At 27.3% G+C, this 17,960-nt stretch overlaps 1 protein-coding gene across 1 annotated transcript; it reads left to right on the top strand.

Annotated features, from left to right (window-relative positions):
- The first annotated feature begins 6,837 nt into the window (after nucleotides 1-6,837).
- On the top strand, nucleotides 6,838-16,604 carry LOC136072091 (cytochrome b-c1 complex subunit Rieske, mitochondrial-like). Its single transcript, XM_065820347.1, has 2 exons — nucleotides 6,838-7,105; nucleotides 15,941-16,604. Exons 1-2 carry the CDS (start codon nucleotides 6,910-6,912, stop codon nucleotides 16,549-16,551), a joined length of 807 nt encoding a protein of 268 aa, XP_065676419.1. The 5' UTR covers nucleotides 6,838-6,909; the 3' UTR covers nucleotides 16,552-16,604.
- The last annotated feature ends 1,356 nt before the right edge of the window (nucleotides 16,605-17,960 follow it).

Below are 17,960 nucleotides of genomic sequence, written 5' to 3'. Positions count from 1 at the left end.
AAAAATCTCGTTGATAATATTTTCTACTCCAATACTCCTAAAAAAACCTCCGACAATCTAAATATGAGGTCATGTTTTACCCCAGTATTACCCCTAAAAAAAAGAATATTAAATTTTGTAGAAGATGTTTCAAAACCTTTGATACAAACATCTTATTTCTAATATCAACTGGGAAGTACACATAAGAGACATTTGAATTAATCTAAGACTGACATGCTCCATACAAGGTTTTAACATGAATAACCCGTGGTATCCCTGTATCTTTTTCAACCAAAGATACCATTAATAAAAATTTAGTTAGATCAATGCTAATACTAGAAACCTACTCTTTAACAAATTTAGAAAAACAGAAATAAAATAAACTATTAAAACAATAAAAAAAAAACCATATAAGGGTAGTGCTAGATTTGATAAAGAATTTAAATTAGAATCATTTTTGATATCAAGATATAAGCGAGTTTTATCTTGATATCAAAATTGATTCTAATTTAAGGAGGTGTGAATTTCCTACTTAAAAGCTCTTTCGTGGTGCTTTGTAATAAAATCCTATGGACCGCTGGGAGCACCTTAATAATAACACAAAAAAAATATGCCTGTTAAACATATGAAACATTTGTCAACCCCTGTCTCAAACTTTTTTTAAATTATCTCACCTTCAAAATAAAATACTAAATTTAATTTCCCATAACCTTTTTTTTAGCTGTTAAGTTGCTTGAAGAGACAAAACACTGGGCACTGACAAAGAGCATTTAATTAGGAAGTTCACGCGTCACTCCTTACCAATACAAGGTGTTCGGGATAAATTTGACATATTTATAACTGATTATATTTTTCCGAAGGTTAGAGGATATAACACATATTTTTCATCATTTAAAGTTTGGGCCCTTCTTTATTCATATACAAGATGTCTAAAAGAATGGAAGACTGGAACCCACCTGAATCATGGAAGAGAATAACTTACATCATGATGATTTGTGCTGGCTATCAAAATAAGGATATTATGACTGCTGCCCAATGCTCCCTGGACACAGTAAAAACAATCAGGCAAAACTAGAGACTTGTAATAGTGACTACGAGGCTGTAGCAAAAAGAAAGATTAATAACAGACGATTTGATTGCGTTTGTACAGCAGAATTCCTCGAAGTCTGCAGAAAAAGGTGTTGAAGAACCCTGGCATTGGAATTCGGGCTTTGTCACGTGAAATGAATGTTTAATTCTCTACTACGAAGCTTGCACTCAATGAAGACCTTTGCTACTACTCATACAAGCGCCGTAAAAGTCAGTTGCTCAGAGAAAAGACACAGTTAAATTTCGAAAAATTTGAACTCAATGTTTGACTAAAACATTTACTCCAGCTATCAAAAAATTTCTTGATGCCCTTGGGCTTAGACTTGTTAGTCGCCAATATTCATCCGCCGCCGCCAATTTTGTTAACAGCCAGTAACCGCCAGTTGTTTACTAATAGCCACAATTTGCCGCTAATTAAAATCTAACCACGCTGAAAATACGGCTTAAATAATTTGTGCAAAGTCTATACTTTTTTTTATTTTAATACTAAGATCAGATATGATCAATTTAAACTTCTGAAATGATTTGTTTGACTCGCTATGTTATTTGATAGTATTTGACGTCGCATACGAGACCACCTGATTGAAAAAAATACCTTTTTTTTATTTTCTGGGTACGTTTCCTCTTGTTTAAATAGAAATTTAATATGAAAAGATCAATAGATAATACAATCTTATATCGTTGTCAAGCAAATGAAAGTTTATCTTTAAAATATTTTAAGTTTAAGTTGTGCAGCATCTTTAAAAAAAAATGTGCATTGGTATTATTATGCTATAATAATATTAAATAAAAAATGCGTAGCTTATGGAGAATTAAAAAAGAAGATGATCAAAAAGATGATGAAAAGAGTTATTATTGCAAACCAAGTTTGGAAATTGAAAAAGTCAATTTAGATAATAACAAGTCTTCCCACTTGTCTACTTTGGAATTGTACCAATTTGTTGTCACTTTGGAATTGTACCAATTTGTTGTCGTTGAACCTAGTAGAAAGAACCGGTTTTGTAAAACCTTTTAAAAAACTTTTGTTATAGTTCATCACGTTCATTATTGACATGCGGAGCTTTAATTGATATGTTCAAAGCAATCAAGACTAATGTAATGAATGTTTTGAAATACTCAAATACTCGTTCCTTACTCTTTGATGGCTGGACAGATAAATAAAAAAGAGTATCATTCATTGGATCAAAGTGTTCAGTAATAACAAGTGAATGGGATAGACAAATTTTCACTTCGGCTTGTGCACCACTGGAAAACCATGCTGCAGAAAATATTGCAGATTTTGTGATGTTGTTAAAATATGTTTAGTAAACAGTATGGGGTGTTACGTTTGCATAATGTTCATGATGGTGCTACAAAAATGACAAAGATTTCTAGACTGCTGGGTTGTAAAGAACCTCAACATTGCTCATGTGCTGAATTTACTATTGGTTTTTGATGGTCTCAACTGATGTTCTGAAGTCTTAATATTGTTTAAAAAATGTCGAAATATTGTAACATGTTTGAGCTTAAATTTTTGTGTACAAATAATGATATAGATCTTTATGATAAACTCAATTCAATTTAAGCAAGCCCAAATGACAATCCTATCATTTCGGATAGTGAAGATGAAGGTAAAGTAAAAGATAATTTATTCGTAGAAAACTCAAGATATAAATCTAAACAACAAAAGTTCCAAGTATGCAGTCGGTGAATTAGTGTAGTATTTATGATAGAGTCTATTAATCAGCTTTATAATGGTGTAAAAAACTTTTTAAAAAAACTGGCAAATAAGAACTGTGTCACGATGAATTTGAGCTATTATTACTAAGGAAACTTGTAAAATTCCTAAAACATTTTCAAAATTTGACAAAAGTTGTGAGTGGGGGAAACTCTCTCTCTCCATTCTACCATTAGTCAAACATAAAATTGCATCGCTTCTCAAGGTATAAGCTGATGATTTCCCTGTGATAAAAAAGCTAAAAATGGCTTGTAGCTCAAAATTAGAACAGCGTCTAAAACTGTCACAAACAGCTAAATTCTCATGTCTGTTAGATCCAGCAGTTAAGTTTATCTTTCCAAATAATGAAGTAATTAATATACTATTAGAGACTTTGTCAAGTTTTACATAAAGTTTATTTTCACATGCAGAAGGTAACAATGTAACTTATAACAATGACAGTTAACTATTGAAAGATGGTAAGATAGAATTAAACAAAGTAGGATATAAATAAAATAAAAGATATGAGTGTTAAAAACACTAATTTAGTAAGTTCTATGGCATGTTTAAATATAATATTATAAATAAGTTTCTGACCTATAGCTAGTTGCATATAATTTATATTAAAATTTATATTAAAACTTATATTAAAATGTTTGTATTGAATTATTTGCATGGTTGATTTATGTATATTATGCAGTAGAAAATCATCCAACGGCAAAGAAATTACAGCTTCAAGAAATTAAAACTGCAATTCCAAACTACGATCAAAACGGACATCAAAGTTTAGCCAGGGAAGTCAATAATTATATTAATTGTCTACCAACAGAAGAAGAAAAAGACCCTGAATAGTTTTGAAAAAAATAACCATAAAATGATTGCCCATCTTGTATGTTTGGCAAGTAAATACTTATGCATTTCATTAAGCAGTGTAGCAGTAGAATACTTTTTTTCCAACGCTGGATTAATTGTCTATTCTCGCAGAAGTTCACTAGAACCAACTAATATGAACATGATTGTTTTTACACATGATAACACTAGTTTGTTGCAAAATAATTAGGATTGTGATATAAATTTAATAATTGTAATAGTTACAAATAACACACGGTATTTTCTAATTTCAGCCGGCTAGCTAGCTTCATTTTTTACTAGCCAGCCGCCACTAGTTTTAAAAGAAGCTAACTGGCTATCCAGCCACTAATATTAGCGTCATGTATCCTATTTACTGACGGCTGACAAGTCTACTTGGGCTCGTACTTAATGACCACAGCACGCAAGTTAGATACCATGCTGCTCTACTTTGTATTAAGAAAACGACAAACTCATATGCCAACAGGCTCATTTGTCACACGTTCTTTAAACTTTAGATGTTGGAGTCCATAGCCACGTTAAAAACGTTTAGCGCCAAATATTAAATGAATATTACTCACTATGCAGCTATTTGTCAAAAAATGCTTTTGTTTTGTTCCAACTAATACTCTTTAATTAAATGTTTTATTCAAACTATTGTGAGGTTTAAAAATACGGGCAAAAGTTTACAAAAACTTGATTTCAAAAGTTTCTAAAATTGTCGTATCTTGTTATTTGCTTAGCATATTCACATTTAGCGCCGTAGCAAGTTTTGTTTGAGGCTATACATAAATTGCACCCCCACCCTCAAAGGGGAGGGACACTATTCTTTTCAGAGATAAAATAAACGATGAGGTTGATTCAAGAAAAAACTTGTTCTTCGTAAAGAACAAAACATGGTAGTAGTAGTATAGGCATCTGGGCCTGCATAAACTAAGAAGGTGTTGGTTGTTTCAAATTATTTGATGGAAGGCTTAATTCTCAAAAATGTTTAGATAATGGATAGTTATTCAATGCCTTCTATTGATATTTTCCCAAAAGACATCGGAACTATCTTCCAACAAGGTAATGCTTCATACTGTTAATTTGCAAGCAATTATTTGAAGAAAACCGCATTAAAACCATGTCTAGGCCTGCCCATTGTTCAGATCTCAAATACATAGAGAGTTTGTGATCTTGATTAAATCACAATTTTGGTAATATTGAAAGAAAAGATCTGGACCAGCAGAAAAAATTACAAACAAAATTACTGAATAGTGTTCCAATACATATTACTTAGAATTTACTGAACTCCATACTAAACATATCAATGAATGCTTAAAAGCAAAAGGATTGTCAACAAAACATTAGTTCTTTCTTTTTTTTTATGTTTTGTAAAAAAAAATTTATTAAGGTTTGTTAATTTTGTTTTTATTTTAACTGCACTTTTATTCTGATACAAATAAACATTTGTTTTTCTGATACAAATAAACACTTGTTTTTCTGATACAAATAAACACTTGTTTTAATTTCAATATTTTAGTTTTTAATTTTTTTTGCTTTTATTTTTTTATAATAAATTTATATTGTGGTTATTTGATTTGTTTCAATAAAAAAAAGCTTCAGAAAAAATTACTTTTAGTTTACAAAATATTTAATTTCAAGCTTGTATTCGTTCTACATATATAATATAGTATATAAATAACATGATGGATATATATATATATATATATATATATATATATATATATATATATATATATATATATATATATATATATATATATATATATATATATATATAGTATATAAATAACATGACGGATTGTTATTAATGGCGAATACTGTATGTATATGTATATATATATATATATATATATATATATATATATATATATATATATATACATATATATATATATATATATACATATATATATATATATATATATATATATATATATATATATATATATATATATATATATATATATATATATATATATATATATATATAATATATGTTACTGTTACCCGCAGTACCAGGAATTAGCTAAATGCTAATGTTTATAATATAATTTAATATTGCAACTCTGAGTTTCGTGTGTTATCACAATCATCAGGCAAGTAGCAAAAGTTTAACTTTGCTACGATTTGTTAAGTGGACGTTACGGTTTATATTTGTATTTTAGATCGTTACGGGACGGAAATTGATTAGTAGTTAGGTTAATAATATTATTAATTTGTTTATAGTTGGCTAATAATTGTGAAATAGTTATATGTTTAATGTTGTTTAAAATATTTTTTATGTGTTAATGTGTATTATTTGTGTATAAAAAATAATAAAATAAAAATAAGAAAATAAGAATTAAAATTGATATAAAAATATACATAATATTATGAAATATATTACAAAAGCTGTGTATGTGAGTAATTTATTAGTTAGCCTAGAGATATATGGAGCAGATTAGTATAGTTATTTTTATTTATAGCTGTTAGTCAGGTTTGTAGCGAGCTTTGTAATTTTTTAATAAGAATTTATTTTCGTGGCGGCACTTTGATATAATTTCGGTTCTCTTATTTAACAGTTCTTCAGGTTTTGGATATGATATAATAGTAAATTTCTCATACAGACATTTTGGAAATATTTGAGTAGGGGGGTACTGATTTGAGAATAGACCATGTTAGCATAGGGGTTTCATTAAAATATATACATACACATATATATATATATATATATATATATATATATATATATATATATATATATATATATATATATATATATATATATATATATATATATATATATATATATATATATATATATATATATATATATATATATATATATATATATATATATATATATATATATATATGCAGAATCTTGTGAAATGGAGATACCTTTCTATTTTTTAAGTAACTGCAAAGTTAGCTCCATTTCACGAGATTTTAATCTGAAAGAATTTCGTTTAATGAAGTTAACTTTGTTGTCGCTAAATTTTAAATTCCTCAGAACTCTTTGCGTTTAGCGAGTTTAAAAATTATCAAATATTGTCAATTAGTTTAAACATAGTTAGAATTATATAGAAAATTATTTCTTATGACTATGGTTTTAATAATTTTTTAAAATAAGCTTTTAGATAAATTAAAACTCGAAAACTTGTTTTTTTTGCATTTAAAACTTTGCGCTCCTTCGTCTGACTATTTACTTCAGTAAATATTTCGCTAAATAATTCGGTATCCGGTATTTTCTATGTTAGCAAACTTGGTGTTATTTGCTGGCCATCGTAGTGAATATCATAGAAATAAAAATGATGTCCAGTCGAAATTTATCCCAAAGTTTTTCTAAACACCTCTCCCCAAGGTTATTCAATGTTTGCAATTTAAAAGTTGTTCTTCCTAATGCAATTGATAAAGAGAAGCCAGATGTTTTTACGAAGCCTATGTATGAACTTAATGCTGTATCCGGTCCATCTGCAAAGTTATCATTACTTTCAAGGGGATTAGGTACATGTTGATATTTTAAATATGTTATTTTTATAAACTTTTAAATTATTATAATCAATAATTATTAGCTAATTAAAATTATTAGAAATACTTTTCAAAAAATTTTATGACTGTTGATGACTGAAAAGAAGTTAGTTCAAAACTGAATGAGGGAGAAAGTTGATAATACTATTAACAACAACAACAACAACAACAATAATAATAATAATAATAATAATAATAATAATAATAATAATAATAACAATAATAACAATGATAATAATAATAATAACAAAAATAATGATAATAGTAATAATAATAATAATAATAATAATAATAATAATAATAATAATAATAATAGTAGTAACAAATAAAACTGTGTTCTTGAGAGTCTCAAAATAAATCTAACAACTGTAGGTGTTAAATTTTAAAAGGTATTTTTTGTTAAACTTTGTAAGTTTATTTTAAAATCAGTTATTGATGTAGTGTTCACTTCTTCATTTTTTAGTTGACTCCAATTTTCAATTATACAGTTATTGAAAAAATGATACTTTATTAAATGGTTTTGAACTGTTTTCCCCATTTATTTTTATTTCTGTTATCTGGTTAATTTGCCTAATATTTCTTGCTTATGATGTCAGTTAGTTTTTTCATGTTTGTTTATGACTTTGTGTATTTAAGTAAGATTGCTTCTTTCGTTCTTGCTCAATCTTGTAGCTAGTTTGAAAAACCATTTTTAATACTTTTTCATACACCTTTTTGATTAAGTTTATGCCTTTAAAAAAATATAGATCCCATATTTGAAAATTATATTTAGAGTGCAGCTGAACATGAGTAGTCATTCCAAAAGATTTTTTTTGTCAATATGTTTATATATAATTAAAATAGTTGTATAGAGCTTAAAAAGACTTAAAAAATGAGGGGTCTTTTAACTTTAGAACTTGATTGGATCCAAAGTTATTGCATTTTTTGTACTGGAAAAACTGATGATTTTTTGACAAAACACCTTGTCTTTGAGTATGGAAAATTTGGCACCGAATTGAAATAAAAAAGCATCAAAAATCAAGTGCAAAAATCAAAATTAATGATACAAATGATATTCAAAGGAATAAAAACATTATATACATAATTTCTAAACAAAATTTCCAAGTAGCATTTCTTGAAGAAAACATAAATACTTGATTTGAATAGAAGAAAGGCTGTAATTATTTTTCTCACAGGGAACCTTTTTAGAAAAAGTGTTGTTTTTTTAAATTAAAACGGCCTTAAAGTTTTTAAACCCTGAGAACTTAGAAATTATGCATAAATCTTAAAAAGGTTCCATATTCTATTAGATTCCTTATTCTTTTTTTAATCTATATGTAAATTTTCAAACAAATTTGATGTGTTTTGGTACTTAGGAAATCTTACCTTCAGAAACTACTTTTGAAAAATTGTGTCCTGCGGCAGTTTTTTTACCAAGAGTGTTCTTAAGACATAAATAATATATTTAAAAAAGCCATTTTTAACAATAATTTATATATATGGTTGGAAAGAAGTTGAGTCTAACTAATTGATCCAAAAAACTCAAGGTCCTAGCTTTATTATAAAAAAAGTTTATGAAAATTATGTGTTTTTTTTTGTCAAAAATCAAATGTTTTTCATTGCGTTCTGGAATTGCAAACAGGAGGCCTATATAAATTTTTTTTTATGCTTCATCTGGATAAATAGTGGTGTGTATTAACATACAAAGATTTTTTAATGGCTTTGTTTATCATTATTTTAATGTGGTCTTCTCATTATAAATTTTGTAAACCTAAACACCTAGGTCTCTTTCCAATAACTTTACTTATTTAATGTTGGATGTATTTTATTTTTAAGTATATTTCATTTTTTGATTATCATTCTATGTATAGTTTTACATTTATCTTTCTTAAAACTGATTACTTGTTTTTAAGGTGCAAGTGAATGTAATGCTTTTGAAAAAACAAACAATATCAACAAGACCGCGCTCAACTTGTTTCTCCGCGCAGCGGCCTTCGTCAAGTTTCATGTTTCGGAGTTATAGAGTTGAGAGAGGGTTATAACCACAATTAAGTAGCCTCCTCGTCTTTAGTGACCTTCAGGCCTTGGGGAGGTGAATTAAAAAAAAAAAAAAAAAAAATCAACAACAGTTTCTTTTATTTGTTGTTATTATATTCCAGTTTTTAAGGTTTATCATAATTTTAAATAAAGTACTTTTACTTAAAGGGTTCATTATTGTGTTTTTAACGATCCTTTCCATTTTTTTACAAACTACAAAGGTCCAAGAAAATAGAAAGTAGTTGCATGCAACCTACACCTATTTTCAAAAAGACTTGTTGTATTTACTTATAATCAGCTTGTAGGCTCCACTTTAAAATGGGCGATTAAAAATGTTTAAAACAAAATAAAAAAATTCTATACTGAAAATAAGTGGTTTCAAACACAGGGGTCGAAATAAGTGTTGGCCATTGGCACCTTAGACTGTTTTTGAGACCTGATTTATGGGGGCAACCAACCATTGTTCATTTTTACTGAAAAAATGAACAATGGTTTGTTGCCCTCCTCTAGCAGGTCTCAAGAATGGTCCGAGCGGCAGCGATATGAGACACTTATTTCAACCCCTGAAACATAACATTATAGGAAGTGAGATTTAAAAACTGATAATTTTATTCAAAACATTTTTAAAGCTGTTTAGCTCCACTTTTTTAAGCAAAATATGTTTTAATTGATTATAAAAGTTTTTATTCATTTTATTTTATATTAGATGTATATATATATATATATATATATAATAATAAAGCTAATATACTTGTTTTTACTATTACAAATGAAATGTATCTTATATCCAGAAAACTTTTTAGTATTTTTTGTCATACAAGTCCTTCATATCTAGATAATACCTGCCCAAATCAAAACCTTCAGTTAATGTATTGTACTAAAGCCCCCATATATGGCTAGCATACTAAAATGTATGATCACATTATACATTTTAGTATGATGTCATCAATAATGTTTCATACAAGGCTAAGTATGCTAATATATATATCAAACCTTCTCAGGAAAGCCGTGTGGTCTTATATGTGTCTTATATGATTGCTTTGAAACTTTGATTTTTTCTAAATTCTTTGTAGTCAAACACTTTTAAATTAAATTAAAAACACATTAATTTTATGCTTTCATTTTTTTAAATTTATTTTTATTAGTTTTATCATTCGCTAAGTTTTTTATATTTTTAAATTAAGTTTTGTATTTTTTTTTTTTTAGTTTTTATTTCTCTTTTCAGTTTGTAATTTTTTTATTTTTAATATTAGTTTAAGTTTAGGTTCTTTAAATTTTTAAACATGTATTCCGGATCTGGCTGGAATTAAAATATTTCAGGCCAGAGTGTATTTTTTACCTTTTTAAAAAAGACATGTGACAGGCTGTGTAAGTTAAATCAAAAAGTCATCGCCCTATAGGGCAATGAAGAACTATAAGTAACCTTAATAAAAAATGCAAAATTCTTAACAAACGTAATTTTATTTGCCGTAATCAATTATGTAAAGAATTTCTGGAAGTTTAGGAATATTGTGGTACAAAAAGAGTTGCTATCCAGTTATGGGTAACAAACTAGCTCTTTTTTGATCAAAAATGTTACCTGTATCTTCGAATAGTCTTATTTTAAATGTTACTTAAATTTTAAACAATTAAAAAGTATAGGATGCCTAGTATTGCAAATATTTCAATTTTAATCTAAATGGAAAAATAGAAAACAAAGAAATAATTTTAAATATAAATATTATGTAGGGTAAAACTTTCAATAAATAAAATTATAAGAAACAAATAAAAACAACATATTAGATTTAAATGAAACAAGAATCAAGTTAAGTATACCTCGGAGGTATTTTCAAACTTTTACAAATATTTAAAAAAATGCTTACAATATTTTCTGTAATAATATATTTTCATTAACTTTATGATGTTAGTTGCTCTAGGATTTTTTATTAAACATCCAGACATATTTTTTAATCCTTTTTTTTAAGTTTAAAAAACAGCTTACATTACAGCCAAGGTACACCATTAGTGGTGTATTTTGGAGGTATGTATTTTGTACGTTAGAGGTATTATTGTTTTAACAGATTAAGTACTCAACATGGTAAAAATTTGATATGTTTACTTATAGGGTAATTGGACTTCATGTCAGAGATAATATTAATCTATCTAGTTAGATTTATATAAGCTATATATTAATTGATACTTATGTTGAAATTATATACTATTACAAATTTAAACTAATTTATACTTAAAAGTATTAAAAACTTACAAAAGAAATAATGTTGATTAAGAAAAGAATAATAACAAATATCTACATTAAAGTTTAGTAATAATAAGTATTTCACTTTGATTTAACATTTGTCTACTGTACATTCAGGTAATCAAAGTTAATGCCAAATGAGTTTTTTCAGAGTTTTGTCATGCTGAACCTCCTATAATAGAGGGATGTGGCAGCTAAAAGACCATGTCTAATTTGTCCAACTCATACACAGTTTTATAATGTCTTTAATAATTCAAGAAAACTATCAAAGAGAAAAAAACAATTTGAAAAAATAATATTTAAAAAAAAATCTTGTTGAATTCTCTTTTTTTGTTTTAAGTGAAAAATGTGGCATATTCTATTTACTAAAATCTAAAGTAATAATTTATTTAAAAATGATTCATATTTTCAAAATTTTTATAAAATTTCGCTTCATTTGAGATTCAACATGACATACTTTTGAAAAAATCTTCTTTTTTTTTCCAATAGTATTAGGGACCTGTTTGATGTTCAAAGTGGCACCCCTAAAAATATTTTTTATTCAAAAAATTTTTAAATCCAGTATTATTTTATTATATAGAACACATTTAGGGAATGTCAACAGACATTTTCAATAAAAGTTGTTTTTAAGACTATCAGTTTTATCGTGGTTACCTCAATAATTACTGTGAGAATGCTTAATAAATTATGGTAATACTGAGGTAAAGATAACAATGGGCTTGGTACCATGGTAGCAATTGCTCAAGTTAATATGTCAGACGTATTTTAAATACAATAATTAAGAAACTCAAAATATATCCACCATTTTTAAATGAGTGCATTTATGTAAAACACATTAAAGATGTATGAAAGTAATTGAAGTAATTTTCACTTATGAATTGATAAAAAAATGGTTAAACAAGATTTTTTACATTAGAATTATTATTTGTTTGTAGTTTACTGTTTTGTGAAACTTATGTTGTTGATGGGGATGGGACAAACTTGATTAGATTAGGGGGGAAAAAAAAAAAAAAATATATATATATATATATATATATATATATATATATATATATATATATATATATATATATAAATCAAATTTGGTTGGTTACACTTTATACTTTGGTTTTTCAATGTTTTAAGAACATTCAAATTTATTTAAGTTCTAGGTGTTCTAGGTGTGTCTAGGCACACATACACCTAGTTCTAGTGATTCTAGGTGTATGTGTGTGGGGGGGTGGAGGGTGTTATAGCCTCTCAAAGAAGAAAATTTTCATGTTAGTCTGGCATTTGAGGAATAACACATTCAGTCAGGTGATTTTTAAATTTGAGAACCTTTTTTCTTTTAAAAAGAAGTCAGTACTTTTTAAGGTATTGTCCTTCCTCATTTTGTTCCGATTTTGATAGTCTAGAAATTTATATTTGATGAATTTCTAGGCTATGGGAATTTTTTATCAAGGTTATCATTAACTAACTTTTTGAATTTTTTGGGTTTTTAAATCAAGGTTGCATATGAAAAAAAATTGTTGCATATGATCAAGGTTGCATATGAGAAAAAATGAGCAAACATTATTGAGCATAACAATGTGTGCAACAAAATAATGTCATTCAACTTTATTTGCTCCAAGCAGGAGTGTGTTAAGCTTCTAGCAGTCCATGTCCTACTAAAGATATTTAGCTATTTGATTATTTAACAGTAACTACATGCTTGATCCCAAAAAATCTGATTGAGTCAGATAGCAGTTTACACAACTGTTAGAACTGTTTCCTTGGTATTATTTGCATTAAAGTTGGTGTCTTTTTTTTTTTCTTGCACTAACCAATCAGAATAGTATGACAGATGCTATTATGACCAATTTTTTGACTACAATATGAGCTTTTAAGGGTCAATTTTAGCTATATAAAGTTTTTTGGAATGGTATAAACTACTTACTAACTGTAAACAACTTTTTTAACAGTCTTTATCTGAGAAAATGTATAAAGTTTTAGTCAGGCTTTGACTCCAACTAAGGTAGTTAGTCATAAAATTTTACTTGTATCATGTACCACAGAATATATATCATCTGTTCAAAATGCAAATAAATGCACAATGTATCTTTATGCTGCTTGTTATGCGCATACTTTCCTAGAATCATTAAAAATTTACCAGTAATGACAAAATATGTCAAAATAACCACCAACCATTCCCAGCTATCATTATAGAGTCTTCCTTTATAAACTTAAAGTTACTTTTTTGTTATTTTAAATACTAATTGAAATTAAAAAGCCCACTCACTAAACATCATCAGCAGTATTGTGAAGCAGTTATGCTTCCTATCATAAATTAATTTTGCAATAAAAACTTGATTTTAGTTTTCAAAATACAAAATAAAATTATAATTCATTTAGAATGTAATATGCCCCTTACATATTAATTTATAATATATATTATATTATAAAAAACCAATGGACTTAAATGAAATATAAAGTTATTAAATGTAGATGTAGCCTGCAGTTTGGATACTGATTGTTATAGGCTGCTGATTAGTTTGGTACATTGCAGGATTTTTTAAACATTTTAAAGCTAAATGAAAAGATGAATCAGGGGTCTGGCACATTGCTGAATTTTTTTAAACATTTTAAAGACACTGCTAAAAAAAAAGATCATTGTAATATTTATATTGTTACTCAATCATTTAATTATTTCTTTCATTCATTTTAGTAAGAAGAATTGTTTTAAATATTTTAAACTTTGCTAACCACGCATAGCATGAAATGGTTATAAAAAAATTTTAACTTTTTACTTATTAAAAATTTTATTAAAATCTTGTTGAAATAAAGCATAACTACATAAATAAAATAAATTATATAATACTCTTTGATAAATTGAAGAACATTTGTTTCCTTATTAAATGGTTATTAATAGTAAGTTGTTATTTTATGTAAAAGATGTTGCTTAATTTTATAAAAAAACTATGAGTAAAATTCAGAAATTGTATTTTTTAGTTGTTAGTGTTTTTTTTGTTAAGAATTTTTTTTGTTTTTTAGTTAATTTTTTTTTTGTAGTTGTTTCTTGTCAGTCATATTAAGCTTTATTTATTTTGAAATTTTCTCAAAACGTCTGATAAGCTGTGGCCAAGTTATAACTAAATATTATAATGGGTGGTCAGGAATAGAGTGCAATCACACTAAATATAAACATACAATTATGGCAGTTATGGTTAATGGTGCCTAAAATTTAAAAATGGCACACGAAAACATGTTGAAAACTGTGTGTGTTTAAAAAAAAGGAAAATATATATTTTTTTCCGAAACACAAACCTTGATGAACAAGGCTGCTGTGCAGAGAAACAAGTTGAGTGCGGTACTACCAGGGACGTGGTGGGGATCGAACTCGGAACCTCTAGCATATGTAGCGAGCGCTTTACCACTACCGCATATATATACTCATTTATATAAATATATATATATATATATATATATATATATATATATATATATATATATATATGTATATATATATACACACACATATATATATACACATATATATATTTATATATATACACAGTTTTGGCTCAGTTAGTAATCTGACCACCCAATATTTATAGTGAAAAACTGTTTTTGTACTGTATAGTGTATCGCATCAATTACTAGAAAACAAATTTAATTCAAAAAAAAATGTACATTTTTTTGGAGCCATTTCTTGACAATTTTTGTGTGATGGTTAGTTGCCCTGTTATGCATGAAAGTATCAAACTTTTTTAATTGAAACCAATTAGACACATTGTTCTTTAAAATTTCCAAATAGCTCACAGAGTTGACAGTTTCACCTTAATGTAAAAGGTTTAAGCAGCATGACCATTTAAGTGATTTCACCCCAATCATAATTGCTGGAAACAATGCGTGTTAGAATTTTTTAGTAATATTTCTAGCACACATTTTTTGCATTTAAAATTAATTATCTATAATAATATGAGTGCTCTGTTCTTTTTGGCTAAATTTTGTGTGTGTGTGTGTGTGTACAACTATATTAAGGTGTTCAAAAAATTTTATTAAAAATTTAAAAATTATAATTCTTGTTTTAGATTTTATTGCATATCAGAGCCGTGGCTAGGCTCTTCCACACACCCCAATTGGGGGGGAGGGGCAGCCAATTTAGGGGGCCCATTTGCAAATTTAGGGGCCCTTTTGAAAATGTAAGGACTTTTTTTTTTAGTATTATCTAATGGAAAAAAATTTAAGATTTTAGGGCCCTTACGACAGGTTTTGGGGGAGCCTCGCACCTAGTAGTCATGGCCCTGATATATATATATATATATATATATATATATATATATATATATATATATATATATATATATATATATATATATATATATATATATATATATATATATATATATATATATATGTATATATATATATATATATATATTAAGGTGGTCCAAACTATACACATAAGTTAGAATGTGGGCTGCAAAACCCTGCGTTTTATATAATAAAATGACACTGGATTTAAAAAATTACCTTTCAATATTTTTTTGTATGTTATGTGTAAATGTATTTATATATCCATGTATGTGTATATTGTTTAGGAAAGGTTCAACAACGATTTGGTCATACTGATGTATCTGTGCCAGATTTTACTGCTTATCGAAGAGATGATACCAAAGATCCTACTTCTCAATACTCTGACACTGATATTTCTCGCCGGGCATTCACTTATGTCATGGTGGCTGGTCTGGGAGTCACTGGTGCCCATGCTGGTAAGAATATTGCAATTGATTTTATATCAACAATGAGTGCATCTGCCGACGTTTTAGCAGTTGCAAAAGTTGAGGTTGATCTTACAACAATTCCACCTGGTAAAAATATTACCATAAAGTGGAGAGGTAAACCTCTCTTCGTGCGACATAGAACTCATGAAGAAATTGATCAAGTTCGTGCTGTCAATGTTGCATCCCTTCGCGATCCACAAATGGATGAAGATAGAGTAAAAAATCCAAGTTACCTAGTGGTACTAGGAGTTTGTACTCATCTTGGTTGTGTACCGATTGCCAATGCAGGAGATTTTGGGGGTTATTTTTGCCCGTGTCACGGCTCACATTATGATGCCTCCGGAAGGATTAGAAAAGGACCTGCACCTTTGAATTTAGAAGTGCCTAACTACGAGTTTACACCTGATTCAAAGCTGATTGTTGGATAAAATAAATTTCAATGTTTTTTTCTTTTATTTCAAATACTAATTTTAGAATATGACTTACTTGCTTTTCTTATTCAAAAATTTCTATTTTCAAATTTTTTTTACCAACTTTTATATTAACTGCTAGTCAAAGTGTCAAGTAGACATTTAAAAAGAACTAACTACTGAAGAATAGGAGTTAAAAGTTATGTTAAAAGTTGTATTAAAGGATCATTTAGTATAGTAGCATTACGTATTCTTTAATAGTGTTCATACCAGCGGTTTTAATATGTCAATGTGAGATTATTTTAATTAAATAGTTCTATGATTTTTTATAACATTAAGATTAATTTTATTAACATTAATTTTATTAACATTAATTTAATTAGATTAACATTAATTTTTATAACATTAAGATTGAGCCGTATAAACAAAAGGAACTAATTTGTTTCTAAGAAGATGTTTTATACTTAAGTACGTTGTGGCAGATGTTGCGTTTTTTTGGTGTCAAAACTCTGTTAAGGAAGAACCCCCCTCTAATTTTAAAATCAATTTTTAGAAAAAAAAAACTTGTCAGATCAAATGCATATATAAAAAAAATAAGTAAAAAGTACCAAAAAAAATAAAATGGTAACATGTTACTATGGAAACCATAAAACATTACCAAAAAACAGGTTTCACGCCGGCCAATATTGTGGGCAGGGAGCAAAATAACCCAAGTTGAAATTTTTATATGGTGTTTATATAGAGTAAAAGAGTGCTTTAAGTTGAACAGAATTTTTTTTACAGATAAAATTTTAGATATTTTGAAGTTAAAGTCCAATATTCGATAACATGTTATTAAAACAGCATAAATAGCAGGTGTAAAAAAAAACAACAACCTATTCAACTTAAAACACTCTAAACCATTTAATAAACATCCACTAAAAACTTTAGAAACGGTTCTTGAATGGTTGACAAGCAATGTTGACCAGCGTCTTAAATACTTCATACTGAGAAAAAAACAAATTAATTTTTTTTAACACCAAAAAATGAATAAAAAAGCAATCATTAACCTCATTAAATCTAAAAAACAGTATTTAAAATGCTCCTGGTTCATAAGTTATACCCTCTTTTTCCAAATTATTGTCATTTTTTAAAAAAATTTTTGCTCTGTTTAACTGTCGCCTCAACTTATTCTTTTCATTCATTCTATAATTAGATTGTTTTATTCTTTTATTGTTTATTTTATTGGAACCTTTAACCATGAAAGCACCTGGTAACATATTTAATTGTTCAAAAACTAACACTGAAGCTTTCATACCAATATTAAAATTTGCTACCGCATCGTATACACCAAATTTCAAATTATCGAATGACACATAACTGGTCTTCGGTAATCGGTCCCAAATCATACTGTTGAACGATTCATTTGCGTTTTAAGTTTTCCCATG

This window comes from Hydra vulgaris, chromosome 15, assembly GCF_038396675.1.
Source record: "Hydra vulgaris chromosome 15, alternate assembly HydraT2T_AEP".
Lineage (NCBI taxonomy): Eukaryota > Metazoa > Cnidaria > Hydrozoa > Anthoathecata > Hydridae > Hydra > Hydra vulgaris.
Note: the sequence above shows the minus strand (reverse complement) of the source record. Positions and strands in the feature narration are given on the sequence as shown.

Bases quoted from the DNA above. Each gene is read 5' to 3' on its own strand.
- LOC136072091 (XM_065820347.1), top strand. From the start codon at position 6,910: ATGATGTCCAGTCGAAATTTATCCCAAAGTTTTTCTAAACACCTCTCC. The intron at 7,106-15,940 runs GTACATGTTGAT...TATATTGTTTAG, and splicing joins ATTACTTTCAAGGGGATTAG to GAAAGGTTCAACAACGATTT.